The sequence below is a fragment of the Ursus maritimus genome, unplaced genomic scaffold (genome assembly GCF_017311325.1).
Source record: "Ursus maritimus isolate PB19 unplaced genomic scaffold, ASM1731132v1 scaffold_32, whole genome shotgun sequence".
NCBI classification, from domain to species: domain Eukaryota; kingdom Metazoa; phylum Chordata; class Mammalia; order Carnivora; family Ursidae; genus Ursus; species Ursus maritimus.
Window position 1 is genome coordinate 124,023 of NW_024425786.1, and position 27,459 is coordinate 151,481.

The 27,459-nt window shown below is 55.8% G+C and overlaps 2 protein-coding genes across 3 annotated transcripts; one reads left to right on the plus strand and one right to left on the minus strand.

The window, feature by feature from the left end:
- The first annotated feature begins 207 nt into the window (after positions 1-207).
- On the plus strand, positions 208-8,481 carry PLEKHN1 (pleckstrin homology domain containing N1). Of its 2 annotated transcripts, none has more exons than XM_040645572.1 (15): positions 208-426; positions 529-628; positions 3,441-3,587; positions 3,678-3,954; positions 4,245-4,372; positions 4,453-4,584; positions 4,896-4,976; positions 5,753-5,828; positions 5,947-6,095; positions 6,233-6,382; positions 6,569-6,709; positions 6,881-7,021; positions 7,268-7,388; positions 7,677-7,725; positions 7,810-8,481. In XM_040645572.1, the coding sequence occupies exons 1-15, from the start codon at positions 344-346 to the stop codon at positions 7,892-7,894; spliced, it is 1,860 nt and encodes a 619-aa protein (XP_040501506.1). In that variant the 5' UTR covers positions 208-343; the 3' UTR covers positions 7,895-8,481. The 2 variants fall into 2 exon arrangements, with proteins under 2 accessions (XP_040501506.1, XP_040501505.1); XM_040645571.1 differs by having other exon boundaries at positions 215-426; positions 7,179-7,388.
- A 74-nt stretch (positions 8,482-8,555) lies between these two features.
- On the minus strand, positions 8,556-12,477 carry PERM1 (PPARGC1 and ESRR induced regulator, muscle 1). The gene is made up of 3 exons (XM_008711671.1): positions 10,518-12,477; positions 9,821-9,946; positions 8,556-9,564 (listed from the first exon to the last, which is right to left on the minus strand). Exons 1-3 carry the CDS (start codon positions 12,475-12,477, stop codon positions 9,461-9,463), a joined length of 2,190 nt encoding a protein of 729 aa, XP_008709893.1. The 3' UTR covers positions 8,556-9,460.
- Between the last annotated feature and the right edge of the window lie 14,982 nt (positions 12,478-27,459).

Sequence of the window (27,459 nt, forward strand, 5' to 3'; positions counted from 1 at the left end):
TAAGTACTAGCAAACCGGGCCTTTGAGGCTCCTCCCATACAGATTGGAGGCTGAGATGGGTACTCTTGGCTGGACCAGGGGAGAACCCCCCCCCCGCCCCCCGCCTCCAACCACCACCAACTCCAACCTGGCCTGCATGTGTGGAGGACCCAGGTCAGAGAACTGAAAGGCTTGGGCCCAGGTAAGGGCCAGGTTCCTCCCAGAAAGGTTCCTCCCTCCTCTGGCCCTTAGGCATAGGGCAAGACTTCCCAGAGCTCCGCCTGGGAGGCGGGACCGGAGGCTCAGTACAGAGGCACTCAGACCTGCCGACCTGCTCCACTAGGGCCCGCCGCCACTGCCGCCCATGGGGAACAGCCACTGCGTCCCTCAGGCCCCTAGGAGGCTCCGGGCCTCCTTCTCCAGAAAGCCCTCGTTGAAGGGAAATAGGTGAGGGGGGGGGTGGAGCACAGCCTTGGTCCCTAGGTCACAGGGGTGTCCCTCAGGCTGCCTCGGGGGCCAGGCTGTGAGCCCCCCTTCCCTTGTCCCCAGAGAGGATGGTGCAAGGAAGCTGGCTGGCCTGTTTGGCACCGAGGCCGGTCCTGACCCGGACGCCGCCGCTGACAAGATCTTCCACTACATCCCTGGGACGGTGAGCCGGCGGGTGGGCGTGTCCCAGCTCACGGTGCGGGGCGGTGGTCTCTGTGTGACTGTGTGTACCTGTCCTACCCTCGCTCAGCTCAGGGTCTTCCCCCGTCAGCCTGGGGGAGTCGATCCAGAAGGGAGTGAGGAAGTAGACACTGCCCCGCCCTGGGGAGCTCAGCTGGCCGAAAGTCTGAGTGGAGAGCGAAACTGAGAGACACTGAGTCAGTGGCGTGAGGGAGCACACGCAGGGGCGGGCCACAGGCGGGGCCTCCAGGAGTCTCTCTGCTACAGCGGAGGGGGTGCTGTGGCCACGCTGTCCACTTAGAGCCATACTTGGGGTGTCTGCCTGCCCCCCCCCCGGACTTGGGTGCAGGACAGCATGTCCAGGCACATTCGAGGTGGACCAGGCGCGTATATCTGTGTTGCTGTGTGGGCATGGGTTAGGGTTGGTGTGGCTCCCATCACTCCGAGAGAGTAGGGGGCTTCAGGCAAACGGTGAGCCAGCCTCTCACCTACTCCAGGCCTCAGTTTCTCCCAGGGGGTGTCTCGGCATCCACCACTGCCTCATTCCACAGTAGCCCGCTGTGATTCCCCTACCAAGGCCACACAGCAAGGACGTGGCTCCCACCTCTGAGCTGAACACCGCCCCCTCTCACCCTGACCAGCTCCTGAGGGGCTAAGGGTTAGCTGAGAGGGGAGAGACACCCAGCCCTTTTCCCTAACCTGGGTAGCATTAGGTATGGTGGGAGGCTCTGCTATGTCCAAAAGCCCCAGAATGGGAGGAAAATGATACCCCAATATCTCAGCCCAGGCCAGAGAAGGAGGAACATTTGTCACTCTGGGTCAGGGCTCCCACCCGGCACTCTTCTCCTCACAGTGTTCTTTTGAGGCCTAGCAACTGGTGGGAGCTTCCAGAGCCTACCTTTCCAACTTGTTCCCATCAGGCTGGGAAGCCCACGCCTGTCCCCTTTCCTGCACTGTGAGGTCCCAGGGCTCCCTGCAGGCAAGCGCTGGCTTGAGAAACCATGCTGCCTCAGAGACGTGGACAGGGCACTTCTGTCCAGGGTCTGGCTGGGCTGGGATAGAGTCCCTCCGTGTGACTGCATCTCGGACCTCAACTCTGTCCCAGCCTGGGACACATCATGTGATCCTGGTGGAATCACATGAGATGTGGCGGCCCTGGTGGTCCTCTCTTGCCAAGACACAGAAGCAGGAGAGGGGAGCAGGCCTATTGAACCTGGGAGGTGGGGCTGGGGGAGGAGCCGCTTCTTAGGCCCTGTGGTGGGTTCTGCACCTACAAACGAGCCAGCCTGCCAAGGCTCTGAGCTGACTCCTCCCTAGGCCCTAAGGCTGAGCCTGGGCCACAGGGACAGCTGCATGGCCCTTCCTATTCATGGCCTATTTTTCATGGGTCCCATCCCCTAGTTGTTCCCCACGCTGGGTGTGGGTACAGGAGGCTCCACCCAGAGGCAGGGAGGCCTCACATTCCTGGGCTTGCCCAAGGGGCAGCTTAACTTGGTCAGGGCTCAGCAGCCCTCCAGGCAGCCCCTGCCAGCACCCAAATGGAGCATGGCCTCTCCCCAACTCACCCCTGAGCCCCTAGACCTCAGCTCTTCTAGCCAGGGTGTCGGGTCAGTACCCATCCCTATCTGACCTCCAGTCTGATGATCAAACCCCCGATTACAGAGGATTCTCTGTGTGGCAGGGTTGGCTAAGTGTTTGTGGGCCCCAACACTCCCTCCCCTCAGCAGGCAAGCATTGAACCCCAGCTCATCGCAGGCCTGGCCTACTTCTGGGGGTACAGCAGTGGGCAAAGCAAAGACCCTGTTCTCTTGGTGTGCCCATCTCCATGACAGAACCAGGATAAGACAGGTAAAAGACATGATAAGCCAGATATGGCTAGCGTAGAGAAAAATAAGGGAGGAAAGGTGTGCGGAGGGGTCAGGGAAGGCTACAATGTTAGGGTACCCAGACGGGACCTCACAGAGCAGGTAACATCTGAGCCAAGTCCTGACGGGTGAGAAGAGAGACTGAGTGGTCTGGGCAGAGGGGATAACAAGTACTAAGACCCCAAGGCAGCCTGTGCCTGATACTGGAGAAGAGGACTGGAGGAGGGGCAGATCAAAGAGGTCCCCCAGGGCCATTGCCAGGACCATGGCCTTCCCTGTGGATGAGGTTAAGGGCCTGTGCAGCCTGCTGACACGGTCGGCACAGGCTCTCAAGGGCTGATGTGGGGCATCTCTTTCCAGCTCCCCATTAACTGACGTGCTGGTTGCTTGAAATGGGCCATGGTGGGAGTATTTATGTGGACCCCCCCACGCCACGTAACCAGGCGTTAAACACTAGCCATGGTGGGAGTATTTATGTGGACCCCCCCACGCCACGTAACCAGGCGTTAAACACTAGCCATGGTGGGAGTATTTATGTGGACCCCCCACGCCGCGTAACCAGGCATTAAACACTAGAGCCACGGGAGCGTTTAGAGCACCGTCTCCCTCAGACACCCAAAACCCCTCCGACCAACAAGTCCTGGGGGGCTGATAATCAAATTGAAGGGTTAGGCTAGGAAATACCAGATAAGGGTCGCGCATCCACGGAGTTCAGACTTCATGTCGTGACTGGCAGGGACTGTTAGCGCCCGTGTGTATGCGGCCACCCTATTGCCATGTTAAGAGGCTGTGAGCGTGTATTGGGTTCTGTACGTGGGAGTGATGCCGTGTGTATGTTCCTAACCTTCGTATTACGCAACTGCAGGTGTGTGTATGGGGGGGCAGCTGGACCCACGTCAGGCCCCCTCCCCTGAGCTCTGTTCCCCACAGGACATCCGGGGCCTGGAGAGCCAGCGAGAAAGCCTAGAGCAGCCGTTCCTAAGTGCGTTCAGGAAGGGGCGGCGGAGAGTGCCTGTGAGGGATCTGGGCAAGGTTGTACACTATGCCAAAGTCCAGCTACGGTTCCAACACAGCCAGGTGGGGCAGGCCGGGCGAGTGGGGGGTGCTCGGGGGCCAGCCTGGGGCCTGCCCCCAGACCCTCAGACCAGCAGCCCTGCTCTCCCCCAGGACATCAGCGACTGCTACCTTGAGCTGTTCCCCTCGTACCTCTACTTCCAGGCCCATGGTTCCAAAGGACTCACCTTCCAGGTGAGGGGAGATAGGCAAAGGGAGGAAGCTGGGGTAGAAGGAGAGAGCAGCCTCTTGGGAGGTGGGTCTCCATGTCCCACTAGGGGTCCCCCAGCCCTCCCCTCCCCCCATGTGCTCTGGCAGGGGCTGTTACCACTGATGGAGCTGAGTGTCTGCCCGCTTGAGGGGTCCAGAGAGCATGGCTTCCAGATCACAGGTGTGTGGGGGGCATGAGTGGACCTGGACCCTAGGAGGGGCCTCTAGCTGGGGCTGCTCAGTGACCTTGGCCTCTGGCTGAGCTTCAGAACCCTGGAGGGACCCTGAGTGCACTGAGGGATCCTGGCGTTTCCTCCAGTGGGCACATGAGCGTTTGCCAATCTGGGGTGCAGGACAGCAGGCAGGGGACCTCCAGAGCTGTGACTGTGGCCCTGGGAGGCCCCTGGAACCCTTGGGTGGGGCCTTTCCTGTGGGCTGCTGGCTCAGCCCACTCCAACCCTCTACCCCCAGGCCCGCTGCCTGCTCCCCTTCATGTGCTCTGCCCCAGCCAGGATGAGCTGGGCCGCTGGCTGTACCACCTGGAAAAGCAGATAGCCCTCGTGGGAGGGCTGCAGCACTGCCACTCAGTGCCCCCGCAGGTCAGTGCTGGGAACCCCCACACCCCTTTCCTATCCCCTCTGTGCCAACACCCTCGCTGCCCCGACACCCCCTTCACCAGGGCCCCCCGGAGGATGAGCTGCCCTGGACTCTGCAGCGCAGGCTGACCCGGCTACGGACGGCATCAGGGCACCGGATGGTGGGCAGCGCCATCTGTGCCTCGAGGGTCAAGCTGCAGCATCTGCCCTCACAAGTGCGTGGCGGCAGGGGGAGGGTACCCTCGGGTGAGAGGACATCGGGGCACAGGGTAGGTGGGAGGAGATGGAGAAGGGGGTTGAAAAGATGGGGGCAGAGGGGTGAGACGAGATGGAGGTGTGAGGAGATAGGGACACAGGGTTGAGGACATGGAGGCACAGGGTAGGTGGGAAGAGATGGCGGAGGGGTGAGGAGATGGGGGCACAAGGGGTGAGGAGATGAGGGAGAGAGAGGTTCAGGAGGCAAGTGGGGGCCAGGCCCTTGCACACACTGGTCGAGCCCCCACCCTGTCTTTTGACCCCCTCACAGGACCAATGGGACCGGCTCCTGGTCCTGTACCCAACATCCCTGGCTATCTTCTCCGAAGAAGCAGATGGGCTTTGCTTTAAGGTGGGTCCCTCCCTGCTCTGGACCCACCCCGGGAACGCCCTGTGTGTGGGGGTGGGGGAGGGCAGCAGCTCAGGAGGAACCTGTATTTCGGGGCCTGCTGAGACAGAGTGCTAGCCCCACCCACCCGGCTTGCTGCCCTGGTCAGTCTGGTCTCAGCTGTGACGTGGCCAAGGAGGGGTCCCTGCGTAAGTACCCTTACCATTCTAGAGGGTCCTCCACCACCAGCAGGACCATCACCTGGGGCAGGTGGCATGGGGGCAGAACCACTCCTGGGAGACACTCCTGTGCTAGGCCCCAGTAACCCTGAGAGGGGCCCATACTTCTGAGTGGACATTTTCCTGGTGCCTGAGGGGCATGTGTGCATGCCTGTGTAGGAGGGCCCTCTGGGGCTGGAGTGTGTGCACCACAGTAATCTTCTACTCCGGGGGCGATCGTGGCCTTCAGTCACTGAGAAAAATGCAGGGGTCTTCCACATGCTCCCTCCCCAACCTACCCCCAGTCTTAGCAGGTGACCCAGGGGACCGGTCCCCAGAGGCTTCCATCTGTGCCTGCTGTTGGCTGATGAAGGCCCCACCCAGAGTCCAGGGGTGAAGAGATCCCTCAGGATGGAGGGAGCGCCGGCCCCCCTCAGGGATGTCAGCCTCATCCCTATCCTGCCCTCTGCCTGCCATCTGAGGGCCCAGCCCAGCTCTGGAGGGTGACAAGTATGGGCCCAGGCAGAGGCCCAGGGTTTCCCCCCCAGACTAAGGCCCCATCTTCCATCCCTGCCCCCAAAGGGGGAGCTCCCACTCAGTGCCATCCACATCAACCTGGAGGAGAAGGAGAAGCAGATCCGTTCTTTCCTGATCGAAGGTGGGCAGAGGCCTGGCCGGGGAGGGAGGGCGTGAGCCTGGTGGGTGCCCCAGCTCTTCAGTGGGGCCTTGCCTGGCTTTCTGCCTGCCAGGCCGCCCTCACAGGGTCTGTGTGCTAGGCCGTCTCATCAACACTATCCGTGTGGTGTGTGCCAGCTACGAAGACTACAGCCGCTGGCTGCTCTGTCTGCAGACCATCGCGCCCAGGGATGGAGCCCCCCCGCCGGCTGGCCCTGAGGGCTTCCTGGGGCTACGGATGTCCCCCCAGGTGAGGGGTCAGCCAGGGGAGACGCTGCCCGCACATCTCACATTCTGGGCAGAAGGGTAGGTCTAAGGCACAGGTACTTAGGGAAAGGGGTCCTGCTCTCTGTCTCACCTCCCCGCTCCCCACCCCCTGCTGTCCAGGTCATGGGTGGCGGCCAAGGCTCAATCTCCTCAGACGGACGAACCAGCTGGGACTCAGGGTGCCCAGCACCTCCTTCCACCCACACCAGCCACTCTCTGCCCGAGTCCTCGGTGCCGTCCACCACAGGCTGCCCTACCCAGCCTGTGCCTGTGAGTATCTGGGGGTGGGGAGGGACAAACAGAAGAAAAGGGCAGGGGGTCACAAAGAGAGTCTGTGTTGGGGGACATGCGTCCCCATGGCACTCCATCCCAAGCAGGACCTGGAGGAAACTTTGTGCAGCCACTGAGGGGGTGAGGGCCCTTGGGAACCTTCTGGAAGGTCTTTGGTCCCCACAGGACCAGCCCAACCCTGGCTGCACCAGCATCAGCAGGCAGAGGGCAGAGCCGAGACGGAGCAGCAGCAGTCGGTCACCCAGGAGTAAGGCCCGGGGTGAGGGGCCCAACCTGGCCACCTCGTTGTACTTGGACCTGACCAAGGTGGGCCCAGCAGACTGACCCCATTCTCCCTCCCACCCTCCATCTCCCTGGCCTCCATCTCTCAGGCCCAGGTGGTCCTGGAGCCACCTGGAGGCCTTCTTGCACAGAGAAGGGAGGACTCAGGCCACCTGCAGCTCCAGGAAACCTGTCTCTTCTGCCTCTTGACTGCAGCTGAACAGGCAGAGCCTAGAGGACCACCCTGAGGCCCCAGACCACCCCCTGAAGACCCCACACTCCCCACTCTATGCCGATCCCTACACACCACCTGCTACCTCCTACCACAAGATCACAGACGTCCAGGGCCTGGATGAGGTCAGTTCCCTGTGGGTGACAGAAGGGGCTAGATGTGTCCACAGCCTGAGGTCCGCTCAGGTCATGATGAGTGGCCAAGGGGTTTTGGGGGCAGGGATCCCTCAGCTCCACGGAGGTTCCGGTCCAGGGCCTCAGGTCCCCACCCCTTTCCTGGCAGTTCCTCAGCGCAATGCAGAGCTCACTTGGACCTGAGTCCTCGAGCCCATTCCCCTCGGTCCCTGTGTCTGTGCCGGTCTCTGATCACAGCTCTGGACTGTCCAGTCCCCACTTGCTCTCCAAAAAGGGAGCCCTGCAGCACAGAGCCTCTCAGCGGCACCGAGGCTCCATCAAGGGCCGGGGGCCCCCACCTCCAGACTCCCCTCAGCGTGTGAGTAGCAGCCCCCACCCCTGCCGGGTAAGGGGTTCCGTGGAGGGGTGGAAATAGTGTGGGGGCTCTGGGACCCTGGGAGAGCAGGAGAGATAGAAACAGGAAGATAAAGCAAGCTGAGACCAAAGACAGGAAGCAGTGGGGGTGGGGGTGGGAAGGGGGGGCGGGCAGGAAGGGAAGATACACAACCAGGAGGAAAAGGTAGGGCTGGGATCTGGCAGATTCGCAGGCTGGTCTCCAAGCTCCCTCCCAGGGCTCAGCTCTCAGACTTGTGGTTGGGGTCCCCAGGTCTCCCCTGCGAGGGAAGTCTCACCCGACCCCCTGCCACCTCCCTCAGGTGAGTGAGGGCCCTTGCCTCTTTCCGAGGGGAGCTCTGGGTGTTGCTTCCTGAAGGTACATGCGTCTCTGTCCTCCCCACCAGGTGGCCATCCCCCCAAGAGCTATGGCAACATCTGGGACAAAGCTTCATCTCCCTCCCACAAGCGGTGGCCCCAAGGAGGACCTGAGGCTGCGGGGGGGCTCATCCAGTGGATCTGATGGCCTCTGGGTGGCTGGTTCTCGGGACCACCTGCCAGCATGGACCCTGGAGTGGGGTCTACAGCAGAGCCTGGGTCTTTCTTTGTAGGGCCACAGGCTGACCGGCATCGAACACCTGAACCCCATCCAGTGGTGGGTCAGTGTTTGATCCCAGCAGGGTGAAGGGGTCTCCAGAACTATGAGCTTCCCCGGGCTCTGAAGGGGCCAGGAGGAAGGCCTCATACAGAAGATGGCCTGGCGACGTGGCTGCACCACAGGTCAGAGCAGGCCTTGTAGAGGGAGCAGACTTCAACCTTTCCTCCAGGGAAGGAATGAGGGAGGCCGCTTGATGCAAGCTTTACCTGGCGGTGGGAAAACGGTGCAGGTGGGAAGGTCAGAGGGCTGAGAAAGCCAGGTTAGTGAGGGTCAGGGCACGTGAGATCAGAGAGCGTGAGGTTAGGAGGTCAGCAAAGTCTGAGACATCGCAAGCAGAGATAGAAGGGTGTTCCGGGCGAATGTCAGTGGGCTCGGGCTGGTTAGGAGAAACCGACAAGTGACTAAACAAGAAAGAAAGAGATTTTATTTGTGCTGTGTGTCCATGCGTTTTCTGCTCAGCAGTCTGGAGTCCTCCATCCTGGGGACCCTGTGCACATGCCCACCTGGCACCCAGCCTGGTGACCTCCAGGGCTCTGCCACCACCAGCCTCCCACCCACCTTCCTGCCCCATCTCCGACTCCTCAGAGCCTTGGGACAACCCTAATGTCCAGTGCCTTTATCTGACACCACCGTATTCCGCTTCTGCACCTCGTCCAGGGTTCCCCAGAGGAGGGTCTCCTGCTTCTGCCCTACAGACCCCACCCTGCATGGGCCGCTGGGGCCACACCCCTACACGCCCCTGTGGGCACCTGCTCACTGTCTGAGGCAGGAGCCAAGGAGGCCTTGGGGCTTAGGGGTCACAGAGTCCTCAGAAGCTTTCACTACTCCAGCCCACTTGTTAACAGGGCAGAATCCCTGGGACACCCCCCTCCAACCTGAAGGCCATCTAGTCTCCTCACTCTTGCCCCCTGCCCAGATTTCCAGCTGGGGCTTTGCTGCTGCTCTGACACCTTCTAGTTTCCAATGCCTTATCCTGCCTCTCCCCCCGAGCTAGATAACCCAGTAAAATACAGGATACCCAGTTAAATTTGATTTCAGATAAACCACACATAATTTAGTACAAGTACATCTCAAATACTGCATGTCTGAAATTCAAGTTTCACTGGCACCCTATGTTTTTATCAGCTAATCTGGCCGCCTCACCAACCAGCTCCTTGCTCAGCACCTACCCACCCAGCCCTCCGGAACCTCCTTCCCCCCGGGTGTGAAGCACGGCCTTGGCCTTATAGCCTGGGGTCAGATCTTTGGGTGGAATCCAAGGGGGCAGGACGGAGAACACTGGCTCCTTCCTAGACGCCACAGAACACAGGGGTCAAAGGGCAAGACCTGAGGGCAGCACCTCGTCCTCAGCACCTGTGGCCATTTCTTTCTCCTGTGTCTTCCTGGACCAGGCCTGTGTTCTAAGAGCTGGGGCTGGGGCTGCGGCTGCGGCTGCGGCGTCCCTGCCCCACCTGCCGGCGGAAGTAGTGGATGGCAGAGATGGTACCAATGTTGGCCAACAAGACTGCAAGAGAACACAAACCCTCCTGAGTGCCGGCTCCATTCCAGCCTGGTCACCACCTGCTACCCGCATGGCCTGGTCCTCAAAGGGCAAGAGGAGGCCAGCGGGGCAGGGAGTGGGTCAGCAATGAAAGGAGCAAAGTCAGGGGAGAAATCTGTGCTTCCCCGTGCACCCCTCATCCCTGCTGGCCCAGCAGGTGAGACTGGACCCCACTGGTCCTCCTGGCCACCAGCCCACTCCTCCCCCAGGGCCCCCAAACCTGTTTTCCAGGCATCTGGGGTATGCAGATCTGACGTTCTCACAGCCCAGGTGGCAAAGGCCACGAACACCAGGCACATGTCATTCTGGCTGAAGGTAAATGAGGTGAGAGGATCTCGGGGCTCCCCTAGGAGAGAGAAGCATGTCCGCGCTCTGGTTGCCCCACCCAGACTCATCTGCCCCAGATATGCTGCCTGAGCCACATCTTCCCCTGATACCTCTGTCCCAAGACACGGGGAGTGCAGCATGGTTGAGTCGGGCTGACTTGGGCGGGTTGCCTCTGTGGTACCATTTCCTGGTTTGTAAAATATCTTCCAAGGGAAACGTGAGACGAAGTCTATTGAGTGCCTGACCCGGCAGGCAGCAAGGCCTGAGCGGGAGCCGTCCCAGTGTCTACCGTGCTAGAGGCTGGGGGGCAGGGCACTGCTGTCCTCTGGGTCTGGATACAGAACGATGGTCAGCGCAGACAAAAATCCCAGAGTAGCTGCGGTGTCTGGCCTAGTCTGCCCCACCTGGACTATGTCCTGCGATGGCCAGGAGCTAGTCCACCCTTCCCAGATCATCCCTGAGCACCTCCCCCCCACAGGCTCATGACTCGGGGTCCTAGCCTGCCCCTCCCCAGCGGCCCTCCTGGCTGGACTCCCTGGACAGTATGTTCCCAGGACCTGGACAGCCCATGGGGCCCACACCACACGCACCTGCTTGACTGACTGCCAGGTTGAGCTGCTCTGCTGTGGCTGGGCTAGGCTCTGGTGGGGTGCCAGGCCCCACGCCCCAGGGCACCAAGCTGGGGGGCTCCGCGGCCTGTAGCTGGAGAAGAGCAGCCAGCTCCAGCGTGCTCCCTGACGAGTCCTCCCCAAGGAAGTGTTCATAGGCCTCAGGGATGGAGATGGGCACAGGGTCTCCAGGCGGAAGGGCCGGCACAGGCTCAGCTTGTGGGGGTTGGGCCGCAGAGTGGCTCCCCCAGTGCCCAGACCTCTGGGCTCGGCGGTCCTGGAAGAAAAATTCACACATGTCTGGCCACTGTGCTTCGTCCAAGGCCTGGTCAGCTTCAGCCACCTCCTCGGCATCTTCAGTCTCCTCCTCAATCGTGTCACAAAAAAAGAACTCATAGGCCTCTGGGAGGGTCACTGCACAGCTGCTCCTGGGCCTGGGCCCCACTGAAGCAGAGGGGGAAGGGGGAGGCTGGTGTTTGAGGATCCGAGGCTGGGGAGACCGGGGCCCAACTGCCATGGCGTCCCAGCCTCCAGGCCCCCCTCGGCCCCCTACTGCTGTCCTGGGGGGTGAGGGCCGGGCTGTGGCTGGCGAGGGTGGGCCTGAGGTCTCTCCTGAACCTGGCTCCTCGGGGCTGGGCACAGCCACGGAAAATCGCACTTTCTTCTTCTTGGGTGCTCGGACAGGGCCTAGTGGGGGCTCCCCTGAGTGATGTCCGGGGGCCCCTGCTGAAGGCTCCTCTCTGGGCTTCTCTCGGTGTCCTCCTGGAGACACAACAGGGCTCAAACATGGCCTGGCCGTTGGGGCAACCCCCACCTTCCCCACGTCAGGCCCAGCCTGGGGAATGGGAGCAGCTGCAGACACACCCACGTCAGACTGGGCCTTGGAAACCAGGTGAGGTGGAGCCAGTGTAGATGAGTCCACCTCCTGCTTAACCACTGGGCTCAGCATAGGCAGGTCCATGTCCAGTCTAGACTTGGAAGCAGGTGTAGACAGAGCCACATCTGACTTAGCCATTGAGATATCTGGATGAGTCTCCTGGGCAGGTGTGGACACGGTGTGTAGCTCAGCTCCGGGGGTCATTCTGAGTAGGTTTGCACCTTCCTCGGTCGTAGGGACAGGTGTAGACAGATCCGGATCTGTTCCTTGCCTGGTCACCTGTGCAGGGGCTCCTGCAGACTCTGGACCCAGTTCATCCTGCCCGGTTCCTGCTGTCTGCTCTGCTGTCCCAGCCGAGAGACCCTTCCCCCTGGACCCAGCCAGGCCGAGGCCCTCCTTGGGCCTGGCCTCAGCAAGCAGCAGGGAACCGTGCTGGGTGGGAGCAGAGCCGGGGGTACTCAAGCACCCGCCCCCCTTGGCTCCAGCAGCACGCCTCTTCTTTCGGCTAGGGCTGCGTGGCGGGGCTCCAGGGCTGCCAGGGGGCCTCTGGGGAGCCGTGCTGCAGCCAGGAGACTCAGAGCTCTGGGGAGGCTCACCAGGGGGGCTAGGGGCAGGGCCTTGCGGGGCCGGCCCCTGCAGAAGCCTCTGCATCTTGTTTCTGGAAGACACTGGCCCTAGAAGGGACGAGCTCTGGCCTACGGGGGCGGCATCAGATGTGACGGACAGCAAAGCTTCTGACCGTGCGGACGTGCTGGGCGTCTGCTGATCGGCCCCCAGGGCCAAGACAGGCTCATGCCAAGACCTGCTGACCAGCGGCCGGGTAGCTGCCTTGTCCTCCTCCTTGAAGCCAGGCCAGTCCCTCCCCCCGGAAGCCGGCTGCCCCTCGAGAAGGGGTGGAGGCCCAGGAGGACTGGTGCCACTGCTGTCTCCTTGGTCAATGTCACTGGACAAGAGCTCGTCCCCGGAGGCCAGGCTGGCCTGCAGGAGGTCACACTCTTCCGTCGTGGCCGAAAACTCAGCCCAGTCCTTGTCACTCAACTGGATGCTGTACTGGAAGTTTTCCATTTCAGGTCAGCAGAGGCACTCGAGCAGCCAGGCTTGAGGCCAGGCGGGGGCTTCAGGGACCCTGGTCCCGGGCACCGGCCAGCATACACTCGTCGGGGCGCCCCCCACCTCCTTGGCTCAGGGGCCGGCACTCCATCTGCCTTCTGAAAGAAAGCAAAACGGGGAAACCCGAGGGAAGCTGAGCGGCTGTCAAAACTGACCCCTCCTCCAAGTTAGAAAACCCGTAACTCCCACTCTCCCTATTTCCAAACTAACCCCAAATAATAACCTTGTGACGATATATCGTTACATTCCTAGACTCGAATATGGCTTAGGTTAGTGAAGTACACTAAGAAAATAGGATTCCTCGTGTTTGAATTTTTGTCCCCGGAAGTGGTTTTCTTCTCATCTTTGAGGGTTTTCTGTTCCACTGGGTCAGCTCCCCCGTCTCCAACCTTCCTCCAGAACTGCAGGTACCAAGTCAACTTCATACAGCAAAGCCCATTTCAAGGATCACTCCCTGGGAGTCAGCTCCCCTGGGCGATGGTCAGCCCCGGTCTGTCCCAGCACGCCTCATGTGGCAACTGGCCATGGAGGAGGGGCCACAGTGTCCAGCAGGTGACCACCCTTTGGTGATGACCTTCTACCAGCCGTGGCTGGGACAGGCTTCTGGACTTCCCCTGAGATCATCGAGGTCACACTGGTATTGGCTAGAGCCCACTCAGGGGTCATCAGGGAGTGCCTGGCTCTGCCCCCTGCCTAGGCAGGAGGTCACAGAACAGAAATGGGCCTCCTAACTCCCAGTGGACCACTAGGGCCAACCTCAAGGTCTGTGCCCCTCCCCCAGGGCTGCCCAGCTGGCAAAGCTCCCTCCTTCTGCCTCATCTCAATGAACACAGGTGACCCTAACTGCTTAAGAGCCCCTAGTGTCTCAGCCTCCTATGGGAAGTACTCTTTGGCCTTTGGTCAGCTACCCCCACACCCAGGGAGGTGGGAGGTCACTCTGGCCAGGCCAGTGCTGAGATGAAGATGCCTCGAGACCAGAGCAGTATGGCTTCCTGACCCCTGAAATTTGTCCTCCTCACTGGCCCTTGGGGAATTCCCTCTGTCTGACTTCGGGACTTCTTAGGGTGGGAAGGAGGGACCAACAGTGTCATACCTGGGACCCTGTGGCCAGCCAGGGCAGCGGAGCTGGGCGTCCGAGCTGCCTGTCCCAGAGCAGCATGGTGCTGGGCTCACCACGCAGGCCCCACCCCCACTGCCAAAAATACCCCATCCCTGTGGTCACATGTCTCCTGCCAGCCGTCAGGGTCCAGGACACAAATAGATGGCATTTGAGGAGCCTCCAGCTATGTGAGGGACGCCTTCCTGGTCAGGTCAGATGCTGGCCAGAGAATGCTGACCTGCAGTCAGTCCTGCACGGGCCTCCTTTTCCCAAGCTGAAGGCCACTCTGCACTTCATCTCTCGGCCCAGGCTGACCTTTCCTCTTCAAGTGGCCCCACCCGCTGCAAACCCTCAGGCTCTGTGCCAGGAGTTCCACCTTCCATCTCCCTACCGACCGGGCCCTTTTGGGTCTTAGGGCTTTACCCTGTCACCTGTGTGGAATAGAGAGTTGTGGGGTGATAATTGGGAAATCACCATTCCAGAATATTCTTAGAGGTCCTTTGGAGGTGGGCTGCTGCTGACTGGGGGTGAAATAGGGGAGCAAGGCTTGCACCTCATTCCTCTGGCCTCGAGTGGCTCACTGGCCCCTTCCCTGGCAGCACTGCTGAACCTGCCAGTGGCGCTCAAGGGACAAGTGGGGTCATTGAGGGCTCTTGGTGGCAGGAACCCCAAGGAGTATGGGCCTTGGGCCTCTAGAGAGGGTTGGGAGGGTTCAGGGGTGGAAAGTGGGTTACTCCCCACCAGCATCTCTCCCGACCTAGACTTGCAGACGGGCCCAAGAGGGAGGTGGCCGTACAGAGTCTGACCCTCCAAGAAAGGGGGCCTAGTGCTGCCACCCCCAGCTGAACCAGTCACCAAGAGTAGGCAGGTGAGGATGACAGGGCCTCAAAGGTGGGTCTCCGGAATAACCCTTCTATTCCAGGCCCCCATGAGCACTTTGCCTTAAACTTGTCCATGCTGAGAGGGGGCACAAGGAGGACTCCTTTCACTGTTGAGCTTGGCGGGGCACAGAGAGGGTGAGTGACTTGCCCACAACCACACAGCTGGCAAATGGCAGAGGCGGGTCCCAAAGCTCCTACTCTTAGTCGTTCTCCGGGCCGTCCTGATCTTGGGGCTGCTATTGCCCATCTCCACGCAGGTCACTTGTGGCTTCCAGGCTAGGGGACAGGAAGAGGGAGTAGGGGAGCCAGACAGCAAGCATCCAGATAGGTCAATGAGATCATTTCTGACAGCAACATAACGTAAGAAGGAAATACTGTGCTGCCCTGGAAGGGCTGGAGATGCTCCGAGAAGAGGGCCTGAGTGGGTGGTGATGGAGGAAGAGGCTTTTCACAGGGTGAGAGAGGCTGGGGCGCGTGACTCCAGGTGAGCTAGTCAGCGTATCACAGTTGCAGGAAGGGAAGAGCTGGTGAGTGCAGCGTGTAGCTGCAGCCAGACCCCACCCAGAGAGGAGCCCACCTGCTGGGGTCGGCCACTGGCCACCTTGCACAAGCCAACCCGGCCTGCAGTGAACGCTACACAAGTGGACCCTTTCTGTGTCTGTGGAAAAAGAAAAGCTAGTTTCCTTCTTATTTTGTTCTCCTGTGAGTCTCCTGTACCAGCCACACCAAAGGCTTCCCTTCTGTGTCTCTGACACCAGCGGGGTGTCCCGCAGTTTCATCCCATTCTGACACCATCCGCCGGGAGACACAGGTGAGGGCTCAGTCCCACAAGACTGCCGGTCACAAGCAGCAGGACCTCAGCTTACCAGCCTCTTCTGTCCAACGTGGCTACAAACCAGACTTCCCTGTGACCCCTCCCCTTGGATTCGATGCATTTCCGAGAGTGGCTCACAGAGGTCAGGGAAAGGGTTCCTTACGTTTCCGGTTTATTGTAAGGGGGTATGGTAAAGGGTACAGAGAGAGGAGATGGATAGGGGGAGTATGTGGGAAGGGCACACCCTGTGCAGGTACTAGTCTCCCCACGCCTGCAATGCGTTCAGCCTGCAAGTTCCCTGAGCCCCAGAGGACTGGGATTTTATGGAGGCTTCCGGACAGAGGCACGGCGGATCGGCGGATCGTTAACTCCATTTCCAGCCCCTCTCCCCTCTCTGGACGACGGGGAGCTGGGGCTGAGAATCCCAAGCTTCCAATCACGGCTGGTCTTTCTGATGACCATCCCCCACCAAGAGCCTGCCCGGAGTCGCCTCATTAGAACAAAACATGGTCCCGGCACTCTTATCACTTAGGAATGCGCGAGGGTTTCAATAGCTCTGTGCCAGGCACAGGCGGACACCAACACGTGCGCTTTCTGTGGTCCATAGTCGGCCTCCTTTGAGCCTCCGTGTGCCTTCGGGCACCTGGGGGGCTGTGCCGTCCGCTTCACCGCCGAGCGTGGCCCCACGTGTTCATGGACACACCCCGCATCATTTTTCTGCGGGTGGAAATCTGGGTTGTCCCCACTTTGCCGCTGTTATAAATAACGGTGCTGTGAACATCCCAGAACATTTCTTTCGGAAAACCCGCGTCCTTGGTTTTGGAGAGGTCAGAGGGCGTGTTTGTTGGGCAGTGTGCCCGCGCCCCGGCTGCAGGCCTCGCTGGGGTCGCCCGCGTGTGACGCTCCTCACCGACGGTCTGTCACCCCGGCCTTCCGGACGCTCTGTGGCGGCACGGCGGTCTCGCCCCGCGTCTCCTCGTGCCGGCCCCGGCGGCTCTGATTCTGCGAAGCTGTGTGTCTTCTCGGTGCTTCTGCCGCCTGTGTGCCTTTCCTTCTCGGTTTATAGGGCTTGCGCCTTCTGGACGAGAGTGAGGTACTGGCGTCCGTGCGATCAGCATCTTCTCCCTCGGTTTTGTCTGTCACGCTCTCCACAGAAATTTTAAATCTTAACACAGCCCAGGTTGTCAACAACTTCCTTTATGTTATCACCCTTTCTGTTCTTTTTTTAAAGACTTATTTCATTTATTTATTTTTAAAGATTTGTTTATTTACTTGGGAGAATGCGAGGGCACGCGCACGGGGGAGGGGCAGAGGGCGAGAACCTCAAGCAGGTCCTGTGCTGAGCCCGGAGCCTGACGCGGGGCTCGATCTCACCGCCTGAGCCGAAATCCAGAGTCAGAGGCTCAGCCAACCACACCACCCGGAGCTCTTTGCCTGGCCCAGGTCGTAAAGACTTCACGAAGATACCCTTGCGTATTTGTGTGAAGCTTTGCTGGTTTACCTTTCACGTGGTCTGCAGCCCGCCTGGTGTCGGTTCTTGTGGGCGGTGGGTGCTGGCGGTGTTGCCATGTGGACCCTGGTTGGCCCAGTGCCACGTCCAGGCCCACTGGCACACACGTGCGGTCCTGTCTGTCTGCAGCACGGCCCCACATGGGGTTGGAGCCCTACGAGGTGTGAGGTTCAGAGGGTTTGGGGCAAGGGCTTTTCAGCAGCTGCCCAGGCTGCCCTGGGAGAAGAGAACACAGAGCTGGAAGGGAGGCAGGGAGGCCAGCTCTGAGGCCGTGCGGAGGGAGCAAGTGGACTAGGGCGATGGAGGGAAGGGTCTTACCTGAGGGCAGGCGAGGACTGAGCTCAGCCCTGAGGCTCCCATTTCCTCCCCTCCCACCCAATCAAGGAGGACCTCCTGGGGGGGGGGGGCGGGCAGTGGAGGGATGTCGGCGGTAAGATGAGGAAACCAGGCAGAGCTCTGTAGCACCACAGTGGATGTTAAGTCTCAGTGGAGACCTGGGCCGGGGAACAAGTGGACGGACAGATTGGCAGTCAGACACACATCCCACGGAGTGCGGAGCGGAGGCCCAAGCCGGAAGAGGTGCGCGGGGAGAGCGAGGTTAAGAGAAGGCACCCTGCTATACCCCTGGGGGCCACCTGAGGGCACCAGGACTCCACTGGAAGCAGACCGAGCTCAGCCCTTCCAGCCCTCCTTGCCCTGGTCTGGGGGGATGGAGCCTTGGGCGATGCCAGGCCCCCTCTCCTGAAGCCAGATAGTCCCCTTTGAGCCCTTGACCTTGCGACAGTAAGCACCCAAAAATAGGAGAGTAAGAGCCAACTTTCAATGAGGAGCTATTACATGCCAAGCTGTCTTAAATGATTACACAGATTATGGGCTTTTAACTTAAAAAAAATAATTTTATTGAGGTATAATTTACATACAGTAAACCGCACATATTTGAGTGTGAAATTTGTTAAGTTTTGACCTTTGTGACACCCAGGAAGCCATCACCACAATCCAGAGAGTGAACATGCCTGTCACCCGGAAAGGTCCCCGTGCCCTTGGTGCTGCCCCCTTCCCCTGCTCCAAGCTCACCGTCAGTCTGTGTTTGGTCACTATGGTTAGGTGACAGTGTCTAGAACTTTATGTCAACGGGATTATAAAGTATGTACTCATTTGTACGGTGCAAAAGAGCACAGTATGTCTGAGTTCTGGCACTCAGCATAGTTTCAGATTCATCCGTTATATTGTATATACCAACAGTTCTTTATTTATTTATTTTTTTTTTTTTAAAGATTTTATTTATTTATTTGACAGAGATAGAGACAGCCAGCGAGAGAGGGAACACAAGCAGGGGGAGTGAGAGAGGAAGAAGCAGCTTCCCAGCGGAGGAGCCTGACGTGGGGCCAGGATCACGCCCTGAGCCGAAGGCAGACGCTTAACGACTGCGCTACCCAGGCGCCCCCAAGTTCTTTTTTTTAAATGAAGATTTTATTTATTTATTTTAGAGAGAGAGCACGCACGAGTGGGGTGAGGGGAAGAGGGGGAGGGAGTGAGAGAATCCCAGGCAGGCTCCAGGCCCAGCACAGAGCCCGGTAGGTATATGTTTAACTTTTAAGAAATTGCCAAACTTTTTTAATGTGGGTACAATTTTTCATTCCCATCAGAAATGTTTGCAGGTTCCAGTGGTTCCACATCCTTGGTATGGTTGGTCTTTTTAATTATTGTAATAGCTATACAGTGGTGTCTCATTGTGAATTTAATTTTAATTTCCTTAATGACAGACGATGTCGAGCATATTTTCGTGTGTTTATTTACCATCTATGAAATGACTGATCAAATCTTCTGCCCATTTTCTTAACTGGGTTGTTTTCCTATTGTTGAGTCTTTATATGTCCTGCATATAGTTTCTTTATCAGACGTGTGATTTGAAGATATTTTCTCCTAGTCTATGGCTCATCTTTCTGTTTTCTTAACAATGCCTCTGGAAGAGCAGAGGCTCTTAATTTTGATGAATTCCAACTTATCCATTTTTCTTTCATTGATTTTTTTTTTTTTTTTTGGTGTTGCAGCTAAGAAAACTTTGCCTAACCAAAGTTCACAACGATTTTCTAAGTTTTCTCCAAAAAGGCTTATAGTTTTAGATTTTGCATTTAGGTCTGTAACCCATTTTGAGTTAGTCTGGGTATGTGATGTGAGGTAGAGATCCAGGTTAGTTTATTTGCATGTGGATGTCCCATTGTTCCCATACTATTTGTTGAAAGGCCCTCTTTCTCCACTGAATTGTCTTTGGAACTTTGTTAAAAATCAACACAAGTCTGGGTAAGTTTATTTACAGAATTCTAGGTTAATAGCTTTGATTTTTAGTATTTTAAAAATGTTGTCCCACTGTTCCTTTGCATGCCTTGTTTCTTTTTTAAAGATTTTATTTATTTGAGAGAGAGAGAGCGCGCGCGCGCACGCACACACACGCACACGCATGAGAGGGGGGAGGGGCAGAGAGCGAGGGAGGCAGAACTGAGCCAAGGCAGCGCTTCACGGACTGAGCCACCCAGGCGTACCAGACGCCTTGCTTCTAACAAGAAATCTGCTGTAATTTTATTTTTGTTTCTCTACATATAACATGTCTTTTTTTTTCTCTATCAGCTCTTAAAACCTTCTCTTTGTTGCTGTTTTTGTAGGGAGGGGGTTAACAGCTTTACTGACATGTAATTCACACAATATACAATTCACTTCTTTAAATTAAATGGCTTTTTGTATAATCACTGTGGTGTGCAATCATCAGCACAATCCAGTTTAGAACATTTTCGTCATCCCACTAGGGAACCTTGTGCCCACAACTGTCAGCCCCCATTCCCCTCAACATCCACCCCCGCCCCTGGCAACCACTAATCTACTTTCTATCAACTTGCCTGTTGAGGACCTTTCATGTAAGTGGCATCGCACGATATGTGGCTTTTTGTGACTGACTTCTTTCACTGAGCATGATATTTTCAAGGTTCATTCATGTTGTAACAGGTGCCAGGGCCTGGCTCCTTTCTACAGCCAAATAATATTCCATGGTATGGGTATGGCTCATTTCCTTGATCTGTTCATTAGTTGATGGACACTGGGTTATTTCCACTTCTTGGCTATTCTGAATGCTGTTGCAAGAACACTCGTGCACGAATTTCTGTGTGGACATGTTTTAGTTTCTCTTGGCTGTGGAACTAGGAGTGGAATTGCTGGATCAATTGAGGAACTTCCAGACTGTTTTCTAAACTGGCTGCGCCATTTTACATTCTTATCGACAATGTAAAAGTGTTCTAATTTCCCCACAAGTTCACTAACACCTCTTACTATCTGTACTTTTTAAAAATTTTAATTTTATTTTACCATTTTTTAAAGTAATCTCTACAGCCAATGTGGGGCTCAAACTCTTGACCCTGAGAGATCAAGAGCCACATGTTCCGCCAACTAAGCGAGACAGGTGCCCCCTCTCTCTTTTCAGTCGTAGCTATTCTAGTGGGTGTGAAGTGTATCTCACTGTGGTTTTGATTTAAATTTCCATGATGACTAATGATGTTGAGCTTCTTTTCAGGTGCTTATTGGCCATTTATATACCTTTGGAGAAATGTCTGTTCTGATTTTTCACCCATTTTTTTTTAGTTGGGTTATTGAATTGAGAGCCATTTTAAAATATATATATATCATATGTATGACACTATCAATATATATTTACATATTATACATATGTTATGCAATGCTTTTCTCCTATGTCTTTCACTTTTTTTGGATAATGTCCTTTGAGGCATTTTTAAAATTTATGAAGTTCAATTTACTTTTTTTCTTCTTTTGTCACTTATGCTTTTAGTATCATATCTGAAAAGGCTTTGCCTTCATCACCCAAGATCATTTTCTTCTAAAAATTTTATAAAAGTTTTAGCTCTTTCATTTATGTGTGGCACCTATCTTGAGTTAATTTTTGTGTATGGTGTGAGGAAAGATGTGGATAATCAGATGTCCCAACAACATTTGTTGAAATGGCTATTCTTTCCCCCATTGGACTGTCCTGGCATTCTTGTTGAAAATCAATTGACTGTAAATATGAGGGCCTGTTTTTGAACTCTCAATTCTATTCCACCAATCACTATGTCTAACCTCAACCTCATACTAGCACCACACCGTCTGGATTGCTGTAGCTTTGCAATGAGTTTTGAAATCAGAAAGTTTGAGTCCCCCAGCTTTGCTCTTCTTTTCCAAGACTGTTTTGAACATTTTGAGTGGCTTGAATTTCCATATGAATTTTAGAGGCAGCTTGTCAGTTCCTGCAGAAATCTTAGTAGAAATTTGATAGAGATTGCATTGAACCTAAAGGCCAATTTGGGAAGTATTAACATCTTAATGATATTTAATCTTCTGATCCATGAACATGGGATATCTTTCCATTTATTTAGAACTTCTTTAATTTTTTTTTAAGATTTTATTTATTTATTTGAGAGAGAGAGAGACAGCCAGCGAGAGAGGGAACACAAGCAGGGGGAGTGGGAGAGGAAGAAGCAGGCTCCCAGAGGAGGAGCCTGATGTGGGGCTCGATCCCAGGACTCTGGGATCATGCCCTGAGCAGACGCTTAACGACTGAGCCACCCAGGCGCCCATATTTAGAACTTCTTTAACCTCTTTCAGTAATGCTGTGTCGATTTCGAAGTCTGAGTTTGCACTTCTTTTATTAAATATATTCCTAAGTATTTTATTCTTTTTGATGTTTTTGTAAATGGATTTGATTTCTTAATTTCATTCTTTTTTTTTTGCAATGAGGATTTTTTAAAGTCAACATTTTATTTTTTTATTTAAATGCAATTAATCGACATATAGTGTATTAGTTTCAGAGGTAGAGTTCAGTGATCCATCAGTCTTATATAACACCCAGTGCTCATTACATCCTGTGCCCTCCTTAGTGTCCATCACCCAACTACCCCATCCCCCACCCCTTAATTTCATTTTAAAATTTTCACCAGTGTATAGAAACACTATTGGGGCGCCTGGGTAGCACAGTCGTTAAAGCGTCTGCCTTCGGCTCAGGGCGTGATCCTGGCGTTCCGGGATCGAGTCCCGCATCGGGCTCCTCCGCTGGGAGCCTGCTTCTTCCTCTCTCACTCCCCTGCTGTGTTCCCTCTCTCGCTGGCTGTCTCTCTGTCACATAAATAAATAAAATCTTTAAAAAAAAAAAAAAAGAAACACTATTGATTTTTAAAATATCGATCTTGTACCCTGCATCCTTGCTTAATTTATTAGTTTTAATAGTTTTCTTAGTGGATTTCTTGGGATTTTTCATATCTAAGGTCATGTCATTCGAACATAGACAGTTTTACTTCTTCCTTTCCAATCTGGCTGCCTTCTATTTCATTTCCTTGCCTAACTGGCCGAACTAGAACTCCCTACACTGCTGGACAGAAGTGGCAAGAGCAGACACCATTGTTTTATCCCTGTATTGTAGCAATTTGATTATGTGGTTCCTCCATGTAATTATCTTCAAACTTCTTATGCTTGAGTTGCATTGAGCTTCTTGGATCTGGGGGTTTATAGTTTGCATCGAGATTGGAAAAACCAGTCGTTATTTCTTTCAGTGCTTTCTAGCTCTTCCTCCTCCTTCTGGGACTCCAATTACATGTATATTAAGTCACTTCAGGTTGTCCCACAGCTAACTAATGCTCTTTTCTTGTCTTTCCTTCTTTTCCAGTTTTTAAATCTCTGTTTCAATTTGAATAGTTTTAATTGTTATGTTCGCAGGACTTTAGCTTCTTGAATGCATGAAGTGTGAATATCACAACCATTTTAATGTCCTTGTCTACTAATTCCATTATCTGTGACATTTCGAGGGTTCCTTCCAATTGATTGATTTTTCTCCTATTATGAGTCATATTTTCCTGCTTCTTTGTACTCGTGGTAATTTTTTACTGGCTGCCAGACATCATGAATTTTAATGTGCTGGGTGTTGTGTTCCTATAAATATTCTTGGGCTTTGTTCTGGGGCACACTTGAGTTACTTGGAGACAGTTTGATCCTTTGGGGTCTTGTTCATAAACTTTCTTAGGCAACACCAGAACAGCACTTACTGTAAGGGTAATTATGTCTCACTACCGGGACAAGGTCCTTCTGAATACTGTGCTATGTGCCCTATGAATTATGGGCTTTTCCAATCTGGCTAGAGGTGACCCTGTGTGAACGCAAAAGATTTTTCTCTCTAATCTTCTCTGGGGGTTCTTTTCCTGGCCTCGAGGAGTTTCTCCCAGCATGATCTAATCAGCCTTGAGGGAGACCCTCTGCAACTCTCCGAAGTCCTCTCTCCAGTATCTCTTTTCTTGCTGACTCTAGCTGCCCTGTTCCCCACGCCCAGCCACGGAAGTCTGCCGAACTGCCTGGCCTCCCCGTCCCTGCAGTCCCGGCCCGAACACCGTCTGCTGGCAGTCAGCTGGGGCGGTACAGGGCTCACTTCATTTGTTTTCCACTTCTCAGGACCACTGTCTTTCACGCCTGCTATTTCATACATTTTGTGTTTTAGTTGTTTTAGGCAGGAGGGTAAATCTGGTCCCTGCCACTCCGTCTGTGGTGGAATTAATTGTCACCATGCAGATTATTTCTTTTACTTAATTCCTTCAACCACACAGCACTAGAGGTAAGTAGTATTACTAATACTATTTTACATTTGAGATTTTGTGACTTGCCCAAGGTCACACAACTCAGTGACAGCAGAAATAAAATTCAATCCCAGTCCGTGCTAGAAGCCTTCCCTGAACCACTCCTGCGCTGACAAGATCTCGAGGGGGTGCCCAACACAGGAGCCCCACGTGGAGATCGTGGATGTAGGGTGCGCGTCTGCGGCCTTCCCAAACACAGGGCAGACTGAAGGAAGTTCAGAGACACGGGAGAGAAGGTGGAGTCTGTGTCTTTGTGGGAGAGGCCCTGGCCGCCCCTGAGGGAGTTCTCTATCTGTGTCGGACTCAGACCCTCTCTCTGACCATGGGATTGTGTGTCTCTGGCTCTGTGTGTGTCCTCACTTATCTGCCCAGGTGGAGCTGACTTCTAGGTGGGACAGTTCCTGGAAGCGCAGAGACTGCGAACTGCTTCCCTCCCCATTCTCTTCTCCAAACTTGCCCCAATGCCACACTGCAAGCCTGAGGGGACTGTGCACCCTGGACTCCAGTGGATGGCAGCCGAGAAACCTACAACCTGGTCACACGCGCACTCACAGTCGCAGCCATGGGCCCTGTAGTTACAGCTGCCAGCTCCAAGAGCTTCTTGGGGACTGGAACATTCCAGCACTATCTCATTCTCCCAAGTTCCAGGCTGGGGTGGCCCAGACATTCCACAGAGCTCTGAGCTCATGCTGGGCACGTAGGTCTCCCCACCCAGGAGGAAGCTGCCTCGCTGCATTTGTGCAGGAGGTCAAACCTGAGGCTGAGGCTGAGGCTCACAGGTGGGGTGGGCGGTTATTTGAAGGAGCCCTCAGGCTCCACACCCCCAGCTGTCTGTGCATGTACGCCAGGGAGGGTCCCCATGTGTCCATCCAGGGAGAGTCCCCTGTGTGCCCTGGTGCCAGGGAGCAGCCACATACACAGAGGAGGGTCAGCCTAGACACCTGAAGCTTAGCTTCTGCCCCCCAGAGGGGCACGTATTTGCCCTGTGACTTCTGGAAAGTCAACAACGGCCTCCTGCCACCAATCTACTTGGTAACAGTAAGCTCTGGCGTTTTAGTCCTTTGGGGTTACTGTAACAAAATACCATAGACTGAGAGGCTCATTTCTCACAGTTCTGGAGGCTGAAGTCTGGGATCAGGGCGCCAGCAGGCTCTGATTTGGGCGAGGACCCTCTTCCAGCTTGTGGACTGTCACCCTCTGTCTCGTTACCTGGTGGAGAGTGAGTGCACGTTCACACGCCTGTGTCCCTTTCACAAGGACACCAATCCCATCCCATTACTGAGGGCAATCACCTCCAAAAGGCCCCTTTCCTAACGCCATCACCTTGAGGGGTAGGTTTCAACATATGAATGGGGGGGGGGGTTGTTCAGTCCAGAGCACCTGGTCTCTGCTCAGGAAGTCTGACCAAAGATTGCCAGCTCTAAGTGGGCAGACTGGTCAGCTCAGATTCCGGTGGTGACCCACCCCTCTCAATTTTGCACACCATATCCCTAGAGACACATTCGTGGAGCTTTTTCTCTTTCCCTAAAGCTGAACAGGAGAAAAGGAAATTGCTTGCTCACACCACCCGACGATGGCCTTTCATTCAGAGCCAGTCTCTGAACGCAGAGAAAGAAGCAAGCCGGAGCTCACAGAACACTTTCCTGGCCCTGGGCTGCCAGGAGAGCTGAGGTCCATGGTATCGCGGGACCTGGGGCCTCGAAGAACAATGAGAAGGCAGGCTCAGGAGCCCAGTCAGCCCCCAGCCCTCTGGGTGTGAGTGTTTGGTGCAGGCAGTGGTCAGCTGGTAAGTTGGGAGGGGAGAGTGGGGGCTGGGGGAGGACAGTGTCGCCTCCCTACCCCCAGAGGCTGCTGACCTCTCCCTCACTGTGCTAAACAAGGCCAGGGGTGCTGGGGGGATCCAGTGTGACAGCAGGGGCAGAGCTGGAGAAGCCCTCCTCTCCACACATCTGGTTGGTAGAGCAGCTGCAGGAAGGCTCCCCCTTCCCGGCCCACTATGTGGGTAAAGACGGGAGGGTCGGGGTGGGCTGTGGGTGAGGACGGGAGGGCCGAGGTGGTATGCTCCTGCCGGCTCAGTTGTGCGCACCCCCCTTGCAGCAAGGTCAGCGGTTGATGAGGGCCAAGCACAGGGCTCCAGCCTTCCAGCCCTGACTTCCTACTCATTGCTGAGCTCCTTCCTCCCCACACAGACATTGGGACTCCTCAGTCACGGTGGAGGCCCAGGAGAGAAGCCCAAAGTTACCGGGCGGGGGTCAGGGTCAGGTGGGTCGCCCGGAGGACACACCTTTGAAGCAGCAGCTGCAGGTACTTTTTGGTAACCGTGCTTACCAGGCTGCAGAAAGAGTCTGTGCGCCCCAGCCAGGAGCAGGCCGTGTGGCCCAGGAGTTTCACAGTGCCTGTGCTGTGGATGACGGGGCCTGCTGAGGCCAGGCCCACCCGGGGTGGTCGTTCTTTGGCTCTCAACAGCAAGCGTCTCTCACACCTGTCCTTGTTGGAAACCTGAAGCCTGTGACTCCCCAACCCCATGCTCTGATGCAGGGTGCCCTATCAGTTACTGCCCCAGAAATGACCCCAGCTCTGCCTGGCTCCCTCAAGGGTGGACCTGGACTGTGGCTGGTCAGCACCACGGCGGGGCCCTGGGCCTGTCCCTGCACCCATCCAGTTGCGGCTTGTTCGGAACCTGTCTCCAGGTCACAGTCAGGCCAGTCCACTCTCTGCTTATGACGATAGTTGCAGGGACTATTTCTGGGGTTACTCTCACCACGAGTGCAGTCCTCACCCCACCCAACCTCTTCCACAATCCCATCGTCAGGAAGGCAGGTGGGGTGACGGCTGGGCGGCCGGGGTACATTAGGTGTTTGTTGCTCGTTGTGTAAGTTTTACAACTTAAATTGCAATTGTTCTTACAGCAAACTGACCTCAAGTTTAGCAGCTTAAAATGACCCACGCTGCTTATCTCACACCGTTTCTGAGAGAGAAATCCAGGAGCTGCTCAGCTGGGTGGTTCTGGCTCGGGACGTCTCCTGCAGTTGCTGTCAAGACATTGACAGTGCCGGGACCTCATCCGGAGCCTCCAGGACTTGGAGCCTCTACTGCTAACCTCACTCTCACTCGGGTCCACACTCTGTTGGCCTCTCCATAGTGAAGGACAGCTGGCCTCCCCCAGAGCTGTTGGCCTCTCCATAGTGAAGGACAGCTGGCCTCCCCCAGAGTGAATGATGTCACAGAGACAGACACGGCAAGACGTACTTGCAAACTAACATCAGAGAGACATCACACCACTTCTCAGGGCCCGGTCGGTCACGCGAGCCAACCTCAGCACATCACAAGGCTGCAAACCAGGAGGGGGATCGCTGGTGGCCTTCTAGGAAGCTGTCGACCCCAGGGCCTGTTTCCTTGACCATGGTACATCCCAGAATGGATGCAGTCCCCGGGGCTCTAGGGAGCGGACACAGAGCAGCCAGGCACAGCTGTGGGACCCTTTAGGTCCAGCTTCCCGCTCTGGAAAGCTTGCCAGCTGATGGAAGGAGGCTGCTGAGGCCTGGAGATAACCAAGGGACCACTGGAGCTTTGGTGGGGGAGCTAAGGCCTCACCTCTCACAAACCAGGGCTCCGAACAGCCCAGTCCCTCCCCACTCTGAATTTCCAACTGACCGCAGTTTCATGGGCCGACTTCTGTCACCATAGGGATGGACTCTTTCTCCAAATTTCTAACACCCACGATTTGTTGTCATTGTTCAGTCCCTAAGCCCTGGCCCCACAGGCAGATGGAACACAGGGATCCCACATCCAGAGGGACAGTTCTGCTGACCGTGCACATGAATTTAGCAAACATTTATTGGCTCTTGGTCTTTGCCAGGAACTGGACTGGAAGGAGACCCCAGATACCCAATGAGACTCCTCCTGGTGGCGGAGGGAAAAGATCAGCCTTCTAGCCTCCTTCTCCCCAGGAGGAGGTCCAGGTTCCTCCCCCCCCC